The sequence below is a fragment of the Astyanax mexicanus genome, chromosome 1, assembly GCF_023375975.1.
Source record: "Astyanax mexicanus isolate ESR-SI-001 chromosome 1, AstMex3_surface, whole genome shotgun sequence".
NCBI classification, from domain to species: Eukaryota; Metazoa; Chordata; class Actinopteri; order Characiformes; family Acestrorhamphidae; genus Astyanax; species Astyanax mexicanus.
Window position 1 is genome coordinate 121,164,538 of NC_064408.1, and position 24,259 is coordinate 121,188,796.

General features: G+C 38.5%; 1 protein-coding gene and 2 long non-coding RNA genes across 3 annotated transcripts in view; 1 reads left to right on the plus strand and 2 right to left on the minus strand.

The window, feature by feature from the left end:
• LOC125783645 (B-cell receptor CD22-like) overlaps positions 1–24,259 on the minus strand; it is a 141,739-nt gene that overhangs the window by 36,399 nt on the left and 81,081 nt on the right. The window contains exon 8 of the mRNA XM_049467556.1: positions 15,149–15,412. Coding sequence (XP_049323513.1) covers positions 15,149–15,412 — 264 coding nt within the window. The remainder of the gene's footprint in view (positions 1–15,148; positions 15,413–24,259) is intronic.
• Positions 10,132–12,720, minus strand: LOC125784416 (uncharacterized). The gene is made up of 3 exons (XR_007427212.1): positions 12,407–12,720; positions 10,976–11,005; positions 10,132–10,264 (listed from the first exon to the last, which is right to left on the minus strand). It is a non-coding gene; the product is annotated as an uncharacterized LOC125784416 (long non-coding RNA).
• The window catches only part of LOC125784406 (uncharacterized), a 71,083-nt gene continuing 61,380 nt past the window's right edge, over positions 14,557–24,259 (plus strand). Inside the window, exons 1-2 of the long non-coding RNA XR_007427199.1 lie at positions 14,557–15,003; positions 15,035–15,929. This is a non-coding gene — a long non-coding RNA (uncharacterized LOC125784406). The remainder of the gene's footprint in view (positions 15,004–15,034; positions 15,930–24,259) is intronic.

Here is a 24,259-nt window from a genome sequence, read left to right on the forward strand (position 1 = left end):
AATCTAGAGTAGTGAGAGAACGGCCTGTGCTACACTTCTGTTTCTCTCACACCAAACCACACCGTATATCACAGTACATCCTCACATCCTGCTCCAACTCTGTCTATTATTACTGTTTAAACTATCCAGCTTAACACACACTGTGCTTTACTGTGTTTTATTACTATTTAAATGGTTCAGCTTAACACACGCTGTGTTTAGCCTGTGTTTTATTACTATTTAAATCAGTGGCGGATGCTGGTCTTTCAAGGAGGGGAAGCTCAATTTTGGCCTACATCTTAACATATGTAGTTTTATTTATATGTAAATTCTACTCTCCCGGAGATTTTTTTTTTTTTTGTAAAAAAAAAGGGCATTATTTTCAAGTTTTCACTACACAACATTGAACAATAACATAAAAAAAGACGCTGTGACATGAATAAACATAAAATGATCAGTAAAAAAAAACATTACGCAAAATCTTTAAAATTGGTAAAGGAAAAAAATGCACGTAAATTTATTTCACACAGTTTTAATTTCCTTAAATAATCCCTTTATTAATTTAAATTATTTAAATTATTTTTAATGATAACACAATACTTACTGCTGGCCCCTGTTCATTTATGTCCTGAGATGGACAAGGCAGGGACAACAGTACAGAAGTCAGTCTCCAAACACAAGCAGCTACAGAAAAGCACCAGATATAGATGCTCGATTTGTCGCTAGTCGTTTTTAATAAAGAAAATGCCGCTATAAGGATCAGGAAAGTCTCCGTTTCAACTCAGAACAGAATGAAAATGCTTCCATCACAGAGTTTTACACTAAAAGATCGCTGATTCGCTCATTTCGCTGTCAATCAAAAAGGGACTCCGCCTCAGACAGATCATCCAATCATCATGCAGAAGCTGAGCGTCCGGGCCGGCCGAGGCCAGCCCACTGCTCCATAGACCCCCAGAGACGCTGAGCGTCCGATGGGCGGGAAAAAGCCCAGCATTTATCCAATGACTCGTCTCGTTTCGCCGCTCGCTTTGCTCCGCTATTGAAGTCTGTGCACTGTTTAAAGCAGCGCTGTGAAGCTGCGGGAATGAGTGAGAGGAAAGCCGCGGCGTTACCAGTGATAAGAAGCTGATTCTGAACTAAGTTCAGCGCGGTGTAGCGCTTATTTAATCAGTGACATGTACACACAACAGTATATATTTAATCACTTATTTTTTTACATTTTAGGGGAAGCTGAGCTTCCCTTGCAGTCTTAGAGCAATCGCCACTGATTTAAATGTTTCAGCTTAACAAACACTGTGTTTAGCCTGTGTTTTATTACTATTTAAATGATTCGGCTTAACACATGCTGTGTTTAGCCTGTGTTTTATTACTAAAACAAACAAAAAATACATACGAAAAAATCATGTATTGTTTAAAAAAGAGGGGGTGACTAACCTTTACACTTAACAGTAGCAACATTGTGTTTATCTTGCAAAATGCTGCTAAAAAACACAAAATTGGTAAAATTTCTAAACTTCTAAATTTCCATGTTACTCCTAGGGTGATGTGGACCAGCACAAGGCTGCGTCTGTGAGCTGATGTATCGGAACCGAGTCGCTGCACTTTCCTCCAAATGTTGGAAAAGAGGCAGAGTCTGACTTCAAATGTATTGGAGGAGGCATGTGCTAGTCTTCATCCTCCTAGTGTTGGGGGAAGTCCTAATGAGTGATAGGGGGAGTCCTAATGAGTGGGTTGAATAACTGGCCTTGTAAATTGAGTGAAAAAAGTGAGAAAAAATTAGAACGAAAATTAATAAAATAAAAATAAAAAAGACTTGCTCAGAAGTGCCCCCTACTTAGCATTTTGGTTTGCAGTAGATCTAGTTATGCATTCTTACAATATATATATTTTTTATGTGTTTGAAATCAGACTGTGAGTGGTATCATCGCCATCTACTGGGCTGGAATGATGAATGAGTGTTTGAGAGTGTTTTTCTGTGTGTATTCTTGTTTAAACAAAAATATTTTTTACAGTTAGTTTAAAAATATATGTCTAACACCCCTAGTAACATTCACAGCCCAGTCCTTTATCTTATATTTGTAACTGTGCGCTGGTGTCAGCGTGCTAAAACAGGATACAGTACGGGAAAGTGTAAAAGACGTAAGAGCTATTAACCATTATTTTATTAATGATGATGGTCTGCAGTACAGTGATGATGTACAGCAGATGTATTTCCTCTTTTTTGCAACATGGCAATACTTTATACAGTAGCTTTAATGGTCCACCTTTAGTAAATCATTAATCATTAATGTGCTGTATATGTGTTCACTAGAGGTGGGCGATACCGGGAATTTTGGTATCGATCCGATACCAAGTAAACGCAGGGCCAGTATTGCCGATATCGATACTGATACCGATACTTTTTAATATTTAAGCTTTATAGATCCAAATGATCCAAAAACCTAGGATATAATTTCTCCAAACATTGTAAGTGATAACAAAATACTTTAGTATCACAATCAACATTTTTTGTTTAGAAACAATGGAACAGTAACAAAACAAAGTTTAAATATAAAATAAAAAAATAAAATAAAAATTCTCCCCTCACTAGACATATTTTCTAGTTCTTTGTTTCTTTGTTTCTTTTTTAATAGAATTGTCATTTGGAAAAACAATAAAAAATAAGGAATTGTCTTCCTTTCAGTGCAATTCAAATGCAAGTTTTTCTTAAATAAACAGAGTGTAAAAAAATATCACTCAACACAAATCTCCTGAGGTAGAGGCGTGTCGAGGAGAGGAGAGCGCTGAGTGGGCGGGGCCAGGCTGAGCCTACCTGCGTGGCGGTTTGGCTGGCTTTGCTGAGCCATGTGACGCATGTGCAACAACAAGAGACCAGAGAGTAGACTGTGGTGAATCTCGTGCGAAGCAGTCAGTGCGTGCGGCAGAGAAAAAAGCTTGAATATCGATATTTTTACACGAGTATTGCTCAATACCAATACCAGCGTTGGTATCGATATTATCGATATTTGGATCGATCCACCCACCTCTAGTGTTCACCACCAGTATGCACTACAATAAACCAGAATCGTTAGTATAAATCTTTACTGTACCCCAATAAAATGTACTCTTACCCAAAAAATATACACTTCACCCCAGTATTCTGCACTGTTCCCCAAAAAAGTGTGAATGTGAAACAAAGCTTGTATCTCTCGGCAGTGAATTGTCAAAACAAAGTGAATTGCGCCCCAGAAATAGCAATTCGTCAGAGTCAAAGTCAGAGCGCACCTGGCTTTTAAAGGGAATGGCAAGTGACACACTGATTGGTTTATTTCCACGTTAAGCCCAACATTAACCACACCCATGATTAATTAAGAGAATTAGTACAGCTTTTGGCATATTTCAAGCCAAGCAAAGGTGTACTTTTCCCGTCATTACGATAGCATTAATGTGTTCTAATCTTAAACTTAAACTAGGGGACTGTTAGTCAGTCTGTCAAAACCTAATCAACAGTTACTTAGAGTAATATCTAAACAACATTACAACAACAAATACAACAACAGCTGCTTAATAAAAATTTATATATTTATTAAATATATTTATTAAATATATACAGAGCTGTAAAAAAAGTATTTGCAACTTCACAGATTTAATTAGTTTTCCCTTTTTTGTCATACTTACATTTTCAGATTATCAAACAAACAAACAAACAAACAGATAACCTGAGTAAATATAAAAAGCAGATTTGATTTTAAACTGAACTACCAGATCAAATTCAATTTCACTACTAAACACAACCAGGCCTGATTACTGCCAGACCTGTAGAATGAAGAAATCACTTAAATAGAACCTGTCTGACAACATGAAGCAGATAAAAGATCTCAAAAAGCAACACATATTTCATTGTATCATGTACTGTAAAATGTTTTTTTATATATTTATATTATATATTTAGACTTTCAAATTAAAATTTATTTAAATAAAAGATATTTAACATAATAAGGATATACTATTTAAGATATAACACAAAAAACTTACCTTAAATTAATTTGCTATGTTCTCGTTTTTAAAAACAAACTTATTCATACATATATGTATATTGTATTTGTTCGCACTATAAAGCATACATAAAATCCTTTAATTTTGCCAAATGTATAAATTCTATTAGTCAGGTATTAAGGAGCAGTAAAGTCACTCTGCTGAAGTACAGAGTTATCCAGGAGTTTCAGTTTAGTTCTCCAACACTGAGACTGGAGCAGTATTAGCATTAGCCGCTAACTGCAGCGCTAGCTCTTTCGACATTTAGAGTTAAGTATTATCAGACTATAGTCTGCACGTTTAACGTTTTAATACAAGCTACATGAGACAAACCGCTAGCTAGTATCACCCTGGCTTACAGGAACACTCAGGGTTCCTCAGTGTGGCGCTGTCGGGTGGCATTTACTAGCGCTAAGCACTGCTAACAACGTCTAACGCTGCTGCTAATCGCACTGTTGAAAATATTGGAAATCTAAGCTTGCTGTAAATAAACAGGATTGTTTTACTCACCCAAATAAATAGTTTTCATGAGATAAATCTGTGTAGATTAACATCCAGCGCTCGTTTGACTTTAAAATATAAATATATATTTAATTTAGCTTTGTTTACTTATATATTAATTGTCTCTAAATTAAATCACAGTATTTGACTAAAAAGCACAATCTAAAAATAGAAATCGCATTTCTTGAAGAAAACCAAAGTGGTTGCACAGTTAAAGTGGTTTATCAGATTACTGAGTGCATGTAAAACAGCGCAATATCTTAACAGGTATTGTACTGTAGCACTGAAGGTTTCTGAAGATGATCTGGGAGGAAGAGCTGTCATCACGATGAGGAGATATCGAGAAGATCTCAGCAATTCGCATATATGTCATCCATGTCATCCTGACAAACACAGAGAGCAAACACCATTACCAACACTGTGGAACATTTCACCCTTATACAGTTTCAAGCATGTGAACCCTTTGGGATTACTTGGATTTCTGCATAAATTGGTCATTAAATGTGTTCTGATCTTCATCTACGTCACAACAATAGACAAAACGCAGTCTGCTTAAACTAAAACCACACATAAATATTATATGTGAAGCATGTGAACCCCTAAACTAATGACTTTTCTAAGAGCTAATTGAAGGCACGATGTGATGAGATGAGACTGGATGTGTTGGTTAAAGCTGCCCTGCCCTATAAAAACACAAACCAGTTTTGAGTTTGCTGCTCTTAAGAAGCATTGCTTGATGTGAATCATACCTCACACAAAAGATCAAGCTCTCAGAAGACCTACGTTCAAGAATTGTTGACCTGCATGAAACTGGAAAGGGTTATAAAAGTATCTCTGAAAGCCTTGATGTTCATGTGTCCACGGTAAGACAGACGGTCCACAAATGGAGAAAGTTCAGCACTGTAGCTACTCTTCCTAGGCGTGGTAAAGTCCTGTAAAGATGACTGTAAGAGCACAGCACAGAATGAGAATCAATGAGGTGAGGAAGAATCCTAGAGGGTCAGCTGAATACTTGTAGAAATCTCTGCTGTCCAAACAACGAAAATTGAGTTGTTTGGAAGGATCACACAACGCTATGTGTGGAGAACAAAGGCACAACACACCATCATCAAAACCTCATCCCAACTGTGAAACATGGTGGAGGGAGAATCATGTGTTTGGGGCTGCTTTGCTGCCTCAGGGACTGGACGGATTGCCGTCACCAATGGAAAAATAAATTCTCAAGTTTACCAAGAGATTTTGCAGGAAAACTTAAGACCATCTGTCCTCCAACTGAAGCTCAACAGAGGATGGATGATGCAACAGAACAACGACCCAAAACATAGAAGTAAATCAACAACCGAACGACTTCAACAGAAGAAAATACTGAGCCTTCTGGAATGACTCAAAGGGTTTGCATACTTTTTCTTGCACCTGTATCAGCTTAAGTCCAGTCAGAGATAACTCTATAGCTCTACACTAGACCTGTCACTATACCTAATATTGTATTGGTTGATATCAAATGTGATGAAGGAATGTCGTTTGGGCAATATTCTCAGTGATGAAGGACTAGAGGATGATCAACACTTTATGAGGATGATTAAACACAGTGTTTAAACACTCAAGCAGCACTGCTGCATCTGATTTACATCTGATTTAGCTAATCAGTGCTAATCACTGCAGTGCTGAGAACAATAATAAACACCAACCAAATAATAATAATTATCTCTACTGTGGGGTCCTGAGTATTGAAGAACAGGGTGAAAGGAGCAATAATAGTAATAATAAAGTATGTAATGAAACAGACACAGAACTACAGTCTTTAATTATTATACTATATAAATGCAGAGTGTCCTATATGATCATGAAATGTGATATGAAAATGTATTAAATGTATTATTTATGATAAAGAAACAGGTCGGTGTGTGTATGCAAAAACACTTCTTGTTATAAATTAATAAAACCTCATACTCACGATAAAATACTTTGGTTCAGGTGCTTTTCTTCTTTTGTTCTTCTGAAAGTGTTAAAGATGGAAAAAAATAATAAATAATTGAACATTTAAAACAATGTTTAATCTCAACTTTTTGTCTTTTGAAAATCGAGGAACCTTTTACTCACTAATCTATTCAGTGTTGGAAAAAACAAGACCACTTCAGTTTCTCTGATTTTGCTATTTATAGGTTTTTGTTTGAGTAAAATGAACATTTTTGTTTTATTATATAAACTACAGACAACATTTCACCCAAATTCCCAAGAGTTTTCAAACCTTAAATAATGAAAAGAAAACAAGTTCATACTCAAAGTTTTAAAAGTTCAGAAATCAGTATTTGCTGAAATAAACCTGTTTTTAATCACAGTTGTCATGCGTCTTGGCATCATGTTCTCCTCCACCAGTCTTACACACTGCTTTTGGATAACATTATGCCTTTACTTGTGGTGCAAAAATTCAAGCAGTTCAGTTTGGTTTGATGGCTTGTGATCATCCATCTATTTCTTGATTATACTGCAGAGGTTTTTAATTTGGTAAAATAAAAAAAACTCATAATTTTTAGGTGATTTCTTAATTTTTTTTCCAGATTTGTATTTTTTTTAGTAGTCCAATAGTAGTGGTGTATGATCCAGACAAACTGCTTTTCTCTGCACTGCTGAAACTGAAACTCAGTCCTTAATCATGCTAAGCTAAAGAGCTAAAGGCTAAAGCTGCTGTTTCCATGTGGGTCAGCCAGACGTGACTCTTCCTGTATCAGTTTTCTTAGGTTTCCAAGAGTCTTTTGAAGGTATAGGAAACGGCGCTCACCGCTCTCTGGCTTTATCTGTAAATCTTTACTCATACCTTGACTCTGCTCCCTTGATTTACAAATGAAATGTAAAATTTACTGATGATCAGTGATGGTTTGGAGAGACATGTCATCTGCTGGTGTTGATCCACTGTGTTTTATTATCAAGTCTAAAGTCAGTCCAGTTTTGTGTCACAAAATCTTACAGCACTTCATGCTTCCCTCTGCTTCTGACAATTTTTATGTGGATGCTTATGAAGATTTCATTTTCCAGCAGGACTTGGCACACTGCCTACACTGTAGCCAAAAGTACCAATTGGTCTTATGTAATATTCAAATTTCATTGATACACCATAATCACTGATCAACAATAAAATAAATAAATGCTTAAAATAGATCACTCTGTGTGTTTAATACATCTATATAATATATGAGTTTCACATTTTCAACTGAATTACTGAAATGAAGTAACTTTTCAAACATATTCCAATTTTTTGAGATGCAACTGCAGCATCAGACCTTCTTTCACACACTGGCTCCCTCCACTGGCTCAGTCGAGCACTGCACACTGCACAGGGTAACTAAACCCCCTGATTTTAGCTAAGCCACATGGCAACAGCACCTTAACCTCAGCTTTACAAATCTCTTCTTCAGTCTAAGTCTTTTCAGTTTCAGCAGTTTCTGACAGGTGAAGTGATTAGCAGTAATAAAGTCATTAATAAAATGAAAATTAAAAATTAAAAAGCACTGCTACTGAAGTACTACACAATAAGGAGTGTTTTAAAACTTTTGACTGGTAGTCTATGTGGGCAGAATGAATAGTGACCGTTTGAGGAGTTGCAGGCTGATAATGAGTGTGTATGTTTGTGTGTTTGTGTGTGTGTAGGCAAAATAATCCATTAGAGGTGTGCCAAAAAATCGATTCACATAAGAATCTTGATTCTCATTTACTACGATTCAGAATCGATTTAAAATGTCCCAAAATCGATTCTGAGGGGCGGGTTTTAGACTGATTTTGGGCTGGGTATTTTTGTTGGACCTGGCAACCCTGGGGATAGCGCTTGTCCTTTCAAACGGAGATCTTCCAGACACACACAGAGCGTAGGTGTTTGAGAATCACCGGTAAGATGGCAGAACAAGCACTATATTACATTAGATTAACGTGTAGTTTCAATGTTTTATGGCAGAATGCTTCATAACAAGCATAAAAAAGATCGCTAGTAGTTAGTTTCAGTAACTGTTAGCTAGCTAACTAGCTAACTTTCCAGTTCCACCTTAAATAACGCTACAGGTGGCAGCGGGCTGCAGCATTTAAGGCGGAACGGAAAAATACAATAAGCTAATCAGAGCTAATTTCAGCTCCTCATCACAGAGGAATTAAGGAATGGACCATATGAATTAATTTCTCCACCTCCTGCCCCCTTTCTGAAGAAATACAACGACCTTAAATTAACTAGTTAATCAGCAGCTGCTCCTGAACTTTAGCGCTCCACTGCTATCATCACATCAGCCCAGCAGCGTCACCTACACACCACCGCTAGTAGCCTGGTAATAAAGCAGTGTTATTTATTATTTATTTATTGTTCATTAACGTCATTGTGATATCCCAGTGATTCCTCTGTCACTGAGGACCCACATTCCTGCACATTTTATTGTTTTTGTAACACATTACCTGCTCCAGGACCAGTGTATATTATGGAGGGTTTTTTTTCAATAAGATTCATAAGCCAGAAGCAGAAATTTTTATAATTCAAATCGTTTTGAATCAAAAATCGATTTTGAATCGAATCGTGGCCCCCAAAATCGGAATCGAATCGAATCGTGAGATAGTAAACGATTCCCACCCCTATAATCCATTTCCTTTTAGAATGTAAATTGCACAATGTTCCTTAATATTTAAGTTTTTCCCAAGTACCGTATTTTCCAAATTATAAGGCGCATCATTATCAGCAAACGTCTATTTTTTGGTCTATTTTCTGCACAAGGTGCGCAGGATTAAAATGCACATTTTAAGCAACACTAGTAAGGGACAGGGGTGTGGCCATGTTTTTCTTCTAATTAATCTACACAGAATTCTCTACTAAAAACTGTTTATTTGGGTGAGTAAAGTGCTTTTGTTTATTTACGGTAAGCTTAAATTTCCAATATTTTAGCCGCGGTTAGCAGTGCTTAGTAAATGTCGCTAGTAAATGTCGTCCAATAGCGCTACACTGAGGAACCCTGAGTGTTACGGTAACCCAGCTAGCGGTTCATCCCACGAATCTTGATTTAATGTAGCTTGTTTGCACGGATAACGGCTAATGCTAATACTGCTCTAGCAGTGCTAGGCAGGGTTAGCAGCAGGGTACATACCAATAATGCTCACCTTTAAACAGTGAAAGAGCTAGCACTTAGAACGGTTAACTTAGCGGCTAATGCTAATGCTGCTCTAGCAGTGCTAGCTGGAGTTAGCAGCAAGCTACAGGCTGATAATACTCACCTCTGAGCGGTGAAAGAGCTAGCGCTTAGCACGGTTAGCAGCTAATGCTAATAGTGCTCCAGTCTGGGTGCTGGAGAACTAAACTGAAACTCCTGTATAACTCTGTACTTCAGTAGAGAGACTTTACTGTTCCTTAATACCTGACTGAAAATTAGGTCAAAGTGCAGATTTTACCCAAATTTTCTGCTGTTTAATCAATTATTTTTCATAAATGTTGTAGACATGGTATTTTAGTTAAGAACCCCATGAAACATTGTTTTCAGCATATAAATATATAATATGGATTTATACACATACATATAGTATGGACTGTTACAATGTTACAAAAAGATAAAAGAGGTAGTGATCATTTTTAAAAGTTAAAATGTGTTTTAATGAATTAGAGTTAGTGGTTTGTACCTTCTCTGTAGAAATCTCTTCTATCTCCATGGTGTTGGCGTAAATATCGTCATCCTTCACATTGTTACCGTAAAGATTGGATTCGCACACATCAGCAGTTTTGCTTACATTTTCATTTGAACATGCACGCTGACTATAAGAAAAAAATGCAGTATTTAAACGACATTAGAGAATATAATATATTATGCTCATTTTAAATAAAAATAAAAAACAACTATAAATACTCAGTGGTTAAATTCCATTATTTTTTATTCTTTTTAAAATCATCTGCATTGTAAATTAATACAAAAGTTATCCAAACTATAAAGAAAAACATATCGAATTATTTAGTAAAGGTAGAAAAAAGAAGTGTTAAACAAAACAGATTATGTTTTATTTTTCACATTCTTAGATTAGACATTTTTCCACATCTCTGCTGGATTTTCTCAGTCAGCTTTATGAGGCAGAGTCACTTGAAATTCAGGCTTAACAGTTAACAGCTGTGCTGAACTTATCAAGAGTTAATTACTTGAATTTCTTGACTCTTAATGTGTTTGAGAGCATCAGTTGTAAAGTAGTAAAGAGGTAGAGTTACAGGTATACAGTGAATAGTGAATATTTGATCCAGATTATGAGAAGCAAGAACTTCTTAATTAAATAAAGAAAAAACTGCAAGTTAACAGCTCTCCAGATAAGAGCATCTAAAAGCTTCTTCACAGGGTATTTTGGTTTGTTTTAAGTTACTACATGATTCCTTATGTGTTCTTTTATAGTCTGGATCACTTCACTATTCAGTTACTATGTAAGAAATAAAATAACAAAATTTATTAATTTGTCGTTGCTTTTATTTTTGTATGAATCTTACCTGGAGGTAGAGTGTTGGGGGATTTGACGTCTGTGGCAAGATATGGGGGGAAAAATAGAGAATGGATAATTAATCATTCAATGTTAGAGTCTCAAATGCCAGTTTAATTGATTACACAATTTCTGCACCATTTTCTGATCAAATCTAACTGTTACGTAGTAAAAAAAATCTAATGTAAATCATTTAGAAGGAGTTTTTGATTGGTTGCAAATGTAATGCTAAATGCCTGAAAAATTATCCAGAATTTGTGAGATGAATTTCTCATAAAATAAGCACGTGTGAATCCATTAATGGTGGAGAGATATGTAAAGAGAATTGCATGAAACAATAGTGCTTAAATAAAATGGTGTAATATGGATGTGTCTGGAAAATATTGGGTCTCGGGGTGGATTTTTGCTTTCTGGACCCAGACTACCCATCTCGGTGTGTAAGTATCTATAGGTTTAAATAGGATCTCCAGTGGATTTTGCGTTTTATAGAGACTCTAAGACTAGATCAGTGTCTGAACTGCATTAGCAGGTTGTAAAGTAACATATGACATTGCAAAAACTGTTATTAGTGGAAAAATGTCTATTTTAAAACTTTTCTAACTGTTGTTTGTCTCGCTGCCTCCTGGTTCTGTTATCAGAGGCAATATGTTTGCATTTATGAATATTCATCAGCAAGAGCCAAAATTCTATCGTTTCTCCCCACCCACTCCTCCACCGGACTAAGGAAGCGTTTAACCAGATCACTGGTTTTACAAAAACTAGCTCACAGGGCATTCATTCATACTAGAGACACAACTAGACATTTTAACCCTTTCAGACCTGAATAATGTGTTGAAAAATGCAGGAAAATCCACCTGCATATGTAAGCTACTTTTTCCATCGGAAAGTAAAAAGCACAGAAAATTAATTACAACCATCATCAATTTGTCTCTTTTAGCATGAAATGTTTACTTTATTGTAAATCAGGACTGAAACAAGACATTTCTTCTGTTTCTACAGCTGATAAAACAGCGTGTTTACAGAGTAGCACTGTTAGCCCTCACCACCAAACAAGCACAGCATGAAATAATATTAAAACAGAAACACAGTATCAGTAAAAGCTTTTACAAGCCCCAGACTACAATGTATATTTCAGTTTGGAGCAATTTACTGCAAGCTAAGCTTACAAACAGCCATATTTTACACTTAACATGATATATTTACACATTTCACCCGATCGCTAATGCTAATCACTAATGCTAATCGCTGCTAGCTTCCGCCTGCTAGCCTACAGCTTTAAAACAAACACTTTAACTCAATTTATACCTCACATATTTACACTCTGGATGTTTTAATTACCTTTTAACTCTCTTATTAACATTTTAAGATCCTTACAAAATAGAAATACCCACTGATTTACTAATAATCTGACTTTATCTGGTACTTATTTATCTGAACTCACCGGAGCTTCTCCTCACAATAGTACAGCACAGACTAACAGCACAAAAGAATCGTTTGAATGAACGAATCTTTTGAACGAATCTTTTTAGTGAACAGATCCTAATGATTCAGTTCATCTAAAAGAGCTGCTGTGTTCATCACTACTAGTTATCTTCTGTAAAGGATTAACCAACTCGGTTAATCTAACGTTTTTTGTAGTCCTTGTAGAACTGTTAGAACTACATACAGGTCTGAAAGCAGGTCGCGGTGCTGGAAAGAGGCTGCTGTGAGGAGAAGCTCCAGTGAGTTCAGATAACGTCAGATTATTAGTAAATCAGTGGGTATTTCTGTTTTGTAAGGAGCTTAAAATGTTAATAATAGAGTTAAAAGGTTATTAAAACATCCAGAGTGTAAATATGTGAGGTATAAGTTGAGTTAAAGTGTTTGTTTTAACTGCTTAAGCTGTAGGCTAGCAGGCGGAAGCTAGCAGCGATTAGCATTAGCGATTAGCATTAGCGATTAGTATTAGCGATCGGGTTAAATGTGTAAATATATCATGCTAAGTGTAAAATATGGCTGTTTGTAAGCTTAGCTTGCAGTAAATTGCACCAAACTGAAATGTACATTTTAGTCTGGAGCTTGTAAAAGCTTTTACTGATACTGTGTTTATGTTTTAATATTATTTCATGCTGTGCTTGTTTGGTGGTGAGGGCTAACAGTGCTACTCTGTAAACACGCTGTTTTATCAGCTGTAGAAACAGAAGAAATGTCTTGTTTCAGTCGTGATTTACAATAAAGTAAACATTTCATATATTAAAATTATATATATATATATATATATATATATATATATATATATATATATATATCATTTTACTTCTTTAAAAATATATATACGACAGTGCTGTATACATTTATTACACTCTGCAACTGTAGGGGGCGCCCACAAGCACAAAATCTCAAATCCTACCTAGTGGAGCTTTTAACTCTTTTTTAAACATTTTATATTTTTTTGCTTCTGGATTATGAATTTATATATAATATGAACTAAGTAATCACTGATTATTAATATCTGAGATAAATGTACCTCCTTCTCAGGTAAACAGCCACCACAGTAACTCCCAGGATGACGCAAACAGCAGCCACGGTGGCTATTATAACAGAGTTTCCTGTAAGACAGAGAACAGAAGATTCATGAAGACGACGTTAAACAGGATCTCTGTCTCTCTGTGTCGTTCCTCCTGCAGTACCGTCTGACTGTGGAATCAGGACAGTGGTGTGGTGGAGGTCTGTGGAGAGGTAGTTGGATGCGGTACAGGATACGTTGCCGGTCAGTGGGCCGGTTAACTCCGACACCGTCACTGTACCGCTGTAGCTGGTTGTGATATTGAACTGTGGGAAACGTGCATGGCGTCCATCAACCGTCCAGGAGACGTTAGCTTTGGGCTCGGCCTCCGCTCGGCACACGCAGAGCAGACCTCCAGCCCACTCAGAGCAATTTGGAGAGAGCAGGATTTTGGGAGGAACTGAGGAACAGGAAAAAACAGTGAGTTAACAATACAAACATTTATACAGGGATTGGACAATGAAACTGAAACACCTGGTTTTAGAGCACAATAATTTATTGTGGTGACGAACAGTTCTGGTGGAAACAGGAGAGTTGAGGTGCACATTGAATTCTGCCGTGATTTGAGCAGCCGTGGTTTTATGTTTTTTGGATACAATCCGGGTTAGCACCCGAACATCCTTTTCAGACAGCTTCCTCTTAAAGCGTCCACAGTTAATCCTGTTGGATGTGGTTGGTTCTTCTTGGTGGTATGCTGACATTACCCTGGATACCGTGGCTCTTGATACATCACAAAGACTTGCTGTCTTGGTCACAGATGCGCCAGCAAGACGTGCACCAACCATTTGTCCTCTTTTGAACTCTGGTATGTCACCTATAATGTTGTGTGCATTGCAATATTTTGAGCAGAACTGTGCTCTTACCCTGCTAATTAAACCTTCACACTGCTCTTACTGGTGCACTGTGCAATTAATGAAGATTGAACACCAGGCTGCTCCAATTTATCCATAAAACCTCCCACACTAAAATGACAGGTGTTTCAGTTGTATTATTTCTTCTAAATTCCAAATAAAAATATTGGGTTTCGCTTTTTAATACAGCACGTGTTTTAGAAGGTAAGTTCACTTTACTCACAGTGTAACTTATCTGGATGAACCAGTAGATTCAAAATAATTACTAGGTTCTACAGGTACAAGAGAGTTACAAGAGAGTAACAACTAGACAACTTTCTGAAACTTACTTTTTACTTTCCCAACACTCATGGTGTAACTGTTCTCTACTCTTTCCGCTCTGCTGGATGCCAGTTTTGGTTGCGTTGTGCTGCTGCTTACACTAGGCATCTCCTGCTGATAACAAGAGGGTTTTTTTCTAAAACTCATCACCTCTTTGATCGGTGTTTTGTAGTTTTGAGTCTCTACAGCCTCTGTAGTCATGTATCTGTCTCTCTACCTCAGAATAAAGTTGAGTCTCTTAAGTCTAGCTCACACATTTGTACATTTATGGTAAAAATATCACTGCTGAGGAACATTTATGGTAAAAATATCACTGCTGAGGTCAATTCATGGTATAAATATCACTGCCGAGGTAAATTTATGGTAAAAATATCACTGCTGAGGCAAATTCATGGTTGGTTTGAATTTGTGAATTTCTTATATCAGGTCAAAAACTATAAACAGAATAAAAGCAATAATAACTTACAGTGGACGTTCAGCTTGAGCTGCTCTGATTGACCCCGTCCAACAGAGTTAAACACAGTGCAGGAAACGGAGGTCTCCCGCAGGATATTTTTAAGGGTGTAGCGATGTTCTGCTCCACTCTTCTTCACAGTGGTGTTCATCTGAGAAACAGACCACTCGTAGCGAGAAGGTGGAGGTCTACTGGCAGCAGAACATGTGAGTGAGAGAGAACCACCCTCAACCACACTGTTTCCTTCAGCCTGTATTCTCACATCTGAGGGGGCATCTGTGAAAAAGCACAAATAGACCACCAAGAAGGACTGATCACATCCAACAGGATTAACTGTGGACGCTGTAAGAGGAAGCTGTCTGAAAGGGATGTTCGGGTGCTAACGGCAGAATTCAATGTGAACCTCAACTCTCCTGTTTCCACCAGAACTGTTCGTCACCACAATAAATTATTGTGCTCTAAAACCAGGTTTCAATTTCATTGTCCAACCCCTGTATATATAGTACAAGTAAAAATTTGGGCACACCTTCTTATTTAATGTTTTAGTTTATTTTTGTCCTACATAGTAAATGATTAGTGAAGTGATTCAGACTATAAAGGAACACATAAGGAATCATGTAGTAACTTAAAAATGTTAAACAAACCAAAATACATTTAGATTAACTTGAGGTTTCTGAGGCTGGTAACTCTGATTAACGTATCATGTGCTCTGCTGGACGCTCTGCTGGACGCTGGCCAGTTTTGGTTGCGTTGTGCTGCTGCTTACATCAAGCTTCTCCTGCTGATAACAAGAGTTTTTTTTTTTTAAATCATCACCTCTTTTATAGGTGTTTTGTAGTTTTGAGTCACTACAGCCTCTGTAGTCATGTATCTGTCTCTCTACATCAGAATAAAGCTTTGATTCTGGTCTTTCTACTGTTATCTGTTATATGAGTGTAGGGAATTTATGTTTTTTTGTTTTTTGACTGCAGTTGTTCCCTAGTCGTGTGTGTTGACGTAACACATTTTCTGCCATGGTACCACCAGCCATGAGATCTAGGTTGAACCATGTTAGCTTTTGACTGTGGTAACCTGTAGTTTGGTGGAGGAGTGGTTATGGGCGTATAAACCTTCCTTTCCTGGGGCGGTCCTGATGCGTGCCAGTATTATCATTATAGCGTTTTCGATGGTCTTTGCATCGACTGCATTTGAGGATACTTTTGAAAGTTCTTGACATGTCTAGGATTGACTTCATTAAGAAATGAAGGTCTGGATTGGAGCATTAATCATTAAGAAATGAAGGTCTGGATTGGAGCATTAATCAATATTCACTATTCACTGTATACCTGTAACTCTACCTCTTCACTACTTTACAACTGATGCTCTCAAACACATAAAGAGACAAGAAATTCAAGTAACTCTTGATGAGTTCAGCACAGCTGTTAACTAAAAGCCTGAATTCCAGGTGACTCTACCTCATAAAACTGATCATCTAAATAAGAGGAGCTACTTTGAAGAATCTAAAATATAAAACATATTCTGGTTTGTTTAACTTTTTTGATGACTTTAGAACTTTAAAAAAAAGAAAAAATACAGAATTTAAGGTGCGTCCATGGTACCATATATAGATTTTAATATATTCATTCACAGCCTCAATATATTATATTTTGCCCAATATATTATCTTCAGTCGTCTTTTTTTACTGTATTAATTTATTTTTTATGCTTTTTTTATGCTATATGTACATAAGTCAAGAGTTTCAATACATAATCTCAAGAACTCAAGGACAAATTATCTTGATCCCCTAAAAAAATGTATATTTTATTTGGTCCTCAATATATCTTAAATAATTTAAATGAGTAAATTTCTTATATTAGGTCAAAAAACTATAAACAGAATTAAAGCAATAATAACTTACAGTGGACATTCAGCTTGAGCTGCTCAGACTGACCCCGTCCAACAGAGTTAAACACAGTGCAGGAAACGGAGGTCTCCCGCTGGATATTTTTAAGGGTGTAGCGATGTTCTTTTCCACTGTACTTCTCAGTGGTGTCCATCTGAGAAACAGACCACTCGTAGCGAGAAGGTGGAGGTCTACTGGTAGCAGAACATTTGAGTGAGAGAGAACCACCCTCAACCACACTGTTTCCTTCAGCCTGTATTCTCACATCTGAGGGGGCATCTGTAAAAAATACACTATATTTGTAATATATTTCTATATTTGTAAGATTTAAGACTCAATGCAGAAGTTTAAGTGAAGTTAAATAACGTAATTTTCGGAGATTGATCCACGCCCTTACACCTCCCATTCCCAGACCTATATAAACCGTCACTTCCTCTCTACCTGCTTGTCAAACAACCTCACATGTGGTGTTGGCTCCTGCTACTGATCCGCTATGGTCCTTCACCTATATGTCTCCTGCCTCCGGTCGTTCCCTTCCACCCCGGCTTCTCCTCCGCCACTGCTCCCGGCTGCATTCCCTGGTAATGGTGTGTTTTTTCCCAACTTTAGCGGCTGGTGTCTCCTCTCCTGGCTCCCGCGAGGTCACCTTCAGACTTTGTCGACTCCTCCCCGCTGCCTCTCCTGGTGCGCACGCTCCTGCCTCCCGGCGTCCCTGTTTTCCCCCTCCAACCGGCATTCTTCCCCCCGGCCGCTGGGCGGCCGTGGCTCCGCCTACCTGCGGCTTTACTGGGCGGTACTTGAGCGTGGCCACTCCTCCTCTCTCTCCTATCAATGCACACTGTGCCTTTAGGCATCATCCAACCGCTCCCTCCATCTTCTAACTCCTCCCTCTCTCTCTCATTACTCGTCATCCAACCCCTCCCTCATCATCCAGCTCCTCTCTCTCTTATTACTCGTCATCCAACCCCTCCCTCATCATCCAACCCCTCCCTCACCATCCAACTCCTCTCTCTCTTTCTCTCATTACTCGTCATCCAACCCCTCCCACGTCATCCAACCCCTCCCTCACATCCAACTCCTCTCTCTCTTTCTCTCATTACTCGTCATCCAACCCCTCCCACGTCATCCAACCCGTCCCTCCGTCATCCCCCTCTTCCTCCCTCCATCATCCAACTCCTCTCCCCCGTCATCCCAACTCCGCCCCTCGTCATCCAGTCATCCCCATCATCCCTGCATCAGTCTGTCCGTCTTCCTGGCCCACCTCCCATCATCTCTCCTCATGAGCCGTCTGCCCACCGTCCTCCCTCGGCTATGCCTCTGCCTTCGTCCTTCCTGAGCCACGCCCCAGGCCCCTGTTGCCCTTCCAATGGCTTCCCGTCTGGCTTCTGTCTCCCACACCATGCCTCTCCAGCAGCCTCCTCCCCTCTGTTATCTTCATCCTCGCCTTCATCATTCTCGCCTTCATCTTTATCCCCACCCCCTTCATCGCATCCTTGCCACCTTCACCCTCGCCTTCATCACCTTACCATAGTCATCTTTGGTGCCATTATCGTCACTTTCATTGTCTTCGCAGCTATCACTGCCATCTTCATCACCATCGTCATCGACCCCATCTCTGCCTGTGTCACCATCATCATCGCCGTTGCCTACGTCATTGCCTTCTTCATGCCACCATCTCTGCCTACATCTCTGCCATCATCGCCATCATCATCTTCATGACCATCTTAATCACCATCATCACCACCATCTCTGCCCAGCTTGTAAAACTACACCACGCGCATCATTCCACAAGTCGTTTGACACCATACTCCACTCCACCCGATTCTGACTCCCTGGACCTCATTCTCTATGCTATGCCCCCACACTGCCTTCATCATCTTGCCAGCATTTGTTCTTTCCCATTCTTCCTTTACTTTTCTGCCTTAAGTACCTCTGCCTCAATTCTTCCTCAACTTCTACACCGATCTCCTCACCCTTTCCAACCACCACCAATTCTTTGTTCATCAAAGACGTCAACGAGAGCCTCGCGCTCTCAATCAGCATCTTCTTCGCTTTTCATATTCTGTCTTACTGTATTTCATGCCCTGCGCAGGTTACATTTCTACCTTCATTTCGCAACACCTTAAAACCATTTTCTCCCTTCTACTTATGTAAATCTGCTCTCACAATCGTCTGACAAATCTCACTATCCTAGATAATTAACCTTACCCTCAATCATACACAAATTCACCAGCTCAAATTTTCCAAGGACTACCCGATGACACGTTCCAAAAATATCACTTCTCTGGTAAATTTGTGGTAAAAATATCAGTGCTGAGGTACATTTGTGGTAAAAATAACACTGCTGAAGTAAATTTGTGGTAAAAATATCAGTGCTGAGGTAAACTTTTGGTAAAAAATATCAGTGGTGAAGTACAAGTGTAACAAAAATATCACTTCTGTGGTAAATTTGTGGAAAAATATCACTGCTGATGTAAATTTGTGGTAAAAATATCTCTGCTGAGGTAAAGTGTGAGAAAACATATCACTGCCGAGGCAAATTAAAGGCAAAAATATCACTGCTGAGGTAAATTTGTGGAAAAAAATCACTGCTAAGGTTAATTTATGGAAAGACTAGCACTGCTAAGGTACATTTGTGGTAAAAATATCACTGCTGAGTTAAATGTGTGGTAAGAATGATCACTGCTGATGTAAATAGTTTTAAATTGCAGGCTTAGAATATGTTTTGTTTAAAAACAAGACATTTAAATTTAATTTAAAAATAAACTATTTCTACATTTGCACTTGTTCCTCACCGCTTTCAGGCACATATCATTCTCTCACCCACAAACATTCACACATATATTTCTCACATACTCACATTCTGTACCTTATTTAAAAATGCAGATTCACACATATATCTTTCACACTCACACATCTATTAATGCTGCCACTCGGCATCAAAGCCATCCATCTATCTGTCTATCTATCTGTCTATCTATCTATATATCTGCTTCATCCTGGTCAGGAATCATTGGGTTGCATCATGTTGTTTTGTATTGTTCCAATTTTTTTGCAGTGGTGTGAAAAAAGAGCAGTGTGGACATAGATTTGTGGTAAAATATCACTGCTGAGGTAAATGTGTGGTACAAATATCACTGCTGATGTAAGTATTTTAAAAATTGTAGGATTAGAATATGTTTTGTTTGAAAAGCAAGACATTTAAATTTAATTTAAAAATAAACTATTTCTACATTTGCACTTGTTCCTCACCCCTTTCAGGCATATATCACACTCTCGCCCACAAACGTTCACACATATATTTCTCACATACTTACATTCTGTATCTTGTAAAGTGCAGATTCACACATATATCTTTCACACTCACACTGATCATCTATTAATGCTGCCACTCGGCATCAAAGTTCCTCTATCTATCTATCTATCTATCTATCTGCTTCATTCTGGTCAGGAATCATTGGGTTACACCTGCCATTTTTCAGGTCTATTAATTGTGTCTAATATGTGTTGCATCATGTTTTTTTTTGTATTGTTCCAATTTTGTGCAGTGGTGTGAAAAAAGTGGTGTTTACCCTCTTCATGATTTCTTTTGTTTTTTTGCATGTTTCTCACTCTTACAGCTTTTTCTAAGTAGATTTGTTACATTTCTCACATCATGATTGGCATCACAACAAGTGCATTTCTCAAAACAGTTAGTGCAAACAGCAAAACTCAATTAAATACCTACAAACTACAAAAGCACATAACTCCCTTAGAATTCTTTGTTTTTGCCTCAAAATTAAATATTTATTTTGATTAACTCAAAGCATCAAAATAGGTTTGTTTTGGGTCATTGTCTTGCTGCAGAACCCAAGTACACCTGAGCTTGAGGTCACTAACAGATGGTCGGACATTCTCGACATGAAGCAGCAAAGCAGCCCCAGACCATCATTCTCCCACCACAATGTTTAACATTCAGTATAATTCAGTTCTTTTTCTGAAATTGTGTGTTACTTTTACACCAGATGCAACGGGACACACACCTTCCAAATGTTCCACTTTTGTCTCGTCAGTCAACAGAGCATTTTCCCAAGAGTCCTGGGTACGGTGGCCCAGAAGAGCACATCACAACAACATTTACAATGCAAACAAAAAGATGACAAAGCATTTTCTTAATTAGTTGCCTTGTCGTATTTTTGTTTGCTTTGTAATTGCTGTTGTGATGTGTCCTTCTGGGCCACCGTACCTGGGGATCATTGTTTTTGCTTAGCAGTGGTTTTCGTCTTGACACCCTGCCATATTTTGCCCAATATTTTTCAGTCTATTTTCATACATAAGGTGCACTGGATTATAAATCATTAAGCGAAATAAAAGTTTAATACGTCAGAGCATTTCTCTGTGAGGCAAATAAGGCCTACTCTTTTAAAGAATTAAAAAATAATGAAATTTAATAATAACAGAAAATTAAATATGAAATATAAAACTAAACCCAAAATACTAACAAAAATATAATCTTATGAATTTCAAAAGATAAGAACAAAAAACTTGTTTGTATCTTAACAAATATTTTTTGCGCATCTCAGCAGAGGATACTGACGTTTACGGTGCGAAGATAGGCCAGCAGCTCATTTAAGGAAACAGTAATGTTATTTTACTCTTTATTTTGTTTATTGTTAAACGTTAAAAGTCATGTATGCTTGCTGCAGTGTGTGTGTGTGTGTGTGTGTGCGTGCGTGCTCTACAGTGTGGGCAAAAGGTGTGAAAATAGACTGTAGACAGGATGTAAGATAGCAAAGAGCATCGTGACGCAAGTTGCGCAGGGTGTAAGATAGGGCCCATAGTGTGTTAAATTTAACACCAGCCAGGTTTCTGGACGCAGAGTTTAAGCTCCCTTCAAAGATTTTCTATAGGGTTTAGGTCTGGAGACTGGCTAGGCCACTCCAGAAGCTATATAATTTTTTAACAGAGCCATTCCTTGGTTATCCTGGCTGTGTGTGTTGGGTCATTGTCATGTTGGAAGACCCAGCCACAACCCATCTTCAACGCTCTTACTGAGGGAAATCTCGCAAAACATGGCCCCGGTCATCCTCTCCTTAATAAAAAAGGATGATGCATGATGCTTCCACCCCATGCTTCACAGTAACCATGGTGTTTTTGGATGGAACTCATCATTCTTCGTCCTCCAAACACGGTGAGTGGAATTAAGACTAAAAAGTTATATTTTGGTTACATCTGACCTCAGAACTTTCTCCCATGACTCCCCTGGATCATCCAAAAGGTCATGGACAAACTTAAGAACCTTCAGTGCCATATGTGACTTTAAACTATGACGTCTTGGTGTATTTTACCCACAGTAACCTTGGAAACAGTGGTGCCAGCTCTCTTCAGGTCATTGACCAGCTCCTCCCGTGTAGTTCTGGGCTGATTTCTAACCTTTCTTAGGATCACTGATTAAGATTGACTTGTGGAGGTCTACAATTTTGTCTCTGGTGTCTTTGGACAGCTCTTTGGTCTTAGGCATGTTATGCCAGGTTTACACTACACGACTTTTTAAGTCTTCAGTCATTGTGCTGTACACACTATACGACTGGTTGTGCTGTAATCGTGAATCCTTCAGTTTTTGAGACTTTCACACTACACAACTGATCAGCAACACAGGGTCACAAATTACACGATTTATCACTGTGGGAAATCACAGACTCACCTGGCTGCTCTCCAGAAACACATTTCGTCACGAGAACACACCTAAACTAAACGCACACGAAAAGTAGCCATGCCATTCCATAGAATCTCTATAGAGGAGAATACGCACTTAAAGTGAGTCCAACATGAACGGGTTCATGTGAAGCAACTGAGTTTATAAAAAATCTAAATCAGAGTTTATAAATGTCTGATCAATTTTATACTGAAATATGTACAGGTGCTGGTCAACGAATTAGAATAATTTGAAATAGTGCTATCATGAAATTCTTTGAATGCATTTTTTGTGCAGAAAGCAAATCAGGTGTTCACCGCACCTGTCCTACTCGTTAGACTAATCACAGAACTCGTTACCTGGAAAAAAATTAGCTCAGCTGAGCTTTCCAAAAGGCCCATTTAGGCCATTTAACTGTGACACTGTTGTTTTATTGAATTAGAATAATGGAGAAACCGTTTCATTGAATTAGAATAATTTTTATTATAATTACAATCATCACTTTCTCAGTATTTTGTGGCTGCCCCCTTGGCTTGTATGACTGCCTGAAGTCTCCGCGGCATCGATTTGACCAGCTTGTCGCAAGTTTCCGCACTCACAGCTTCCCAGGCAGTGGCGATGTTCTGCTTCAGTTGGTCCAGCGTAGTAGGCTTTCTGTCGCGAATTTTCCGCTTGACGATGGCCCAAAGGTTTTCAATGACATTGAGGTCAGGCGAGTTGGCCGGCCATGCCAAAACTTCAAGCTGTTTTTTAGTGAACCAATCTTTGGTCGACTTTGCCGCATGAGCCGGTGCAAGATCCTGTTGAAATATGAAGTCTTCTTCGCCGAACTGTTCCTCAACAGTCGGAATCAGGAACGTTTCCAGAACATCTTGATATACGGCAGCATTGACAGTCTTCTTGAGGAAGCAGAGTTTCCCTACACCTCGAGCGGACATGCATCCCCAGACCATAACGCTCTGGGGAAACTTGACGGATCTTTTCACGCACTCGTGGTTGTAGGTTTCGCCACCACGACGCCAGACACGAGGACCTTGGTCACCGAAGGAGATGCAGAAGCGTGATTCGTCACTGAAGACCACTTTCTGCCAGTCTTCAGCAGTCCACTCGCCGTGTTCTTTGGCCCACTTCAGCCGTTTCTCCATTTGTTTCTTGTTCAGCATCGGTTTTACTGCTGGAACGCGAGATTTGAAGCCGAGTTCGCGCAGACGACGGTAAGTGGTTGATCTGGAGACGTCAGCGCCGGTCTGCTTGTTCCACAAGTCGGTGAGCTCGGAAGTGGACTTGAACCAGTTGCTGACTGCGATCTTTCTCAGCTGTTTGTTGTCGCGAGCAGAAGTTTTTCGGACGCCGGAACAGTTGGCGAAGGGCTTGAATTTGAGCCACTATTCCGGTTGAGAGGTCGCGCTGCTTACCCATGATTGATTTTACAACTTAGAAATTCTACTCAACCCTGACTTTATACTGCACAGTGAACACTCTTCACAGAAAACAAAAATTCCAGCATTTATTCTAATTCAATGAAACGGTTTCTCCATTATTCTAATTCAATAAAACAACAGTGTCA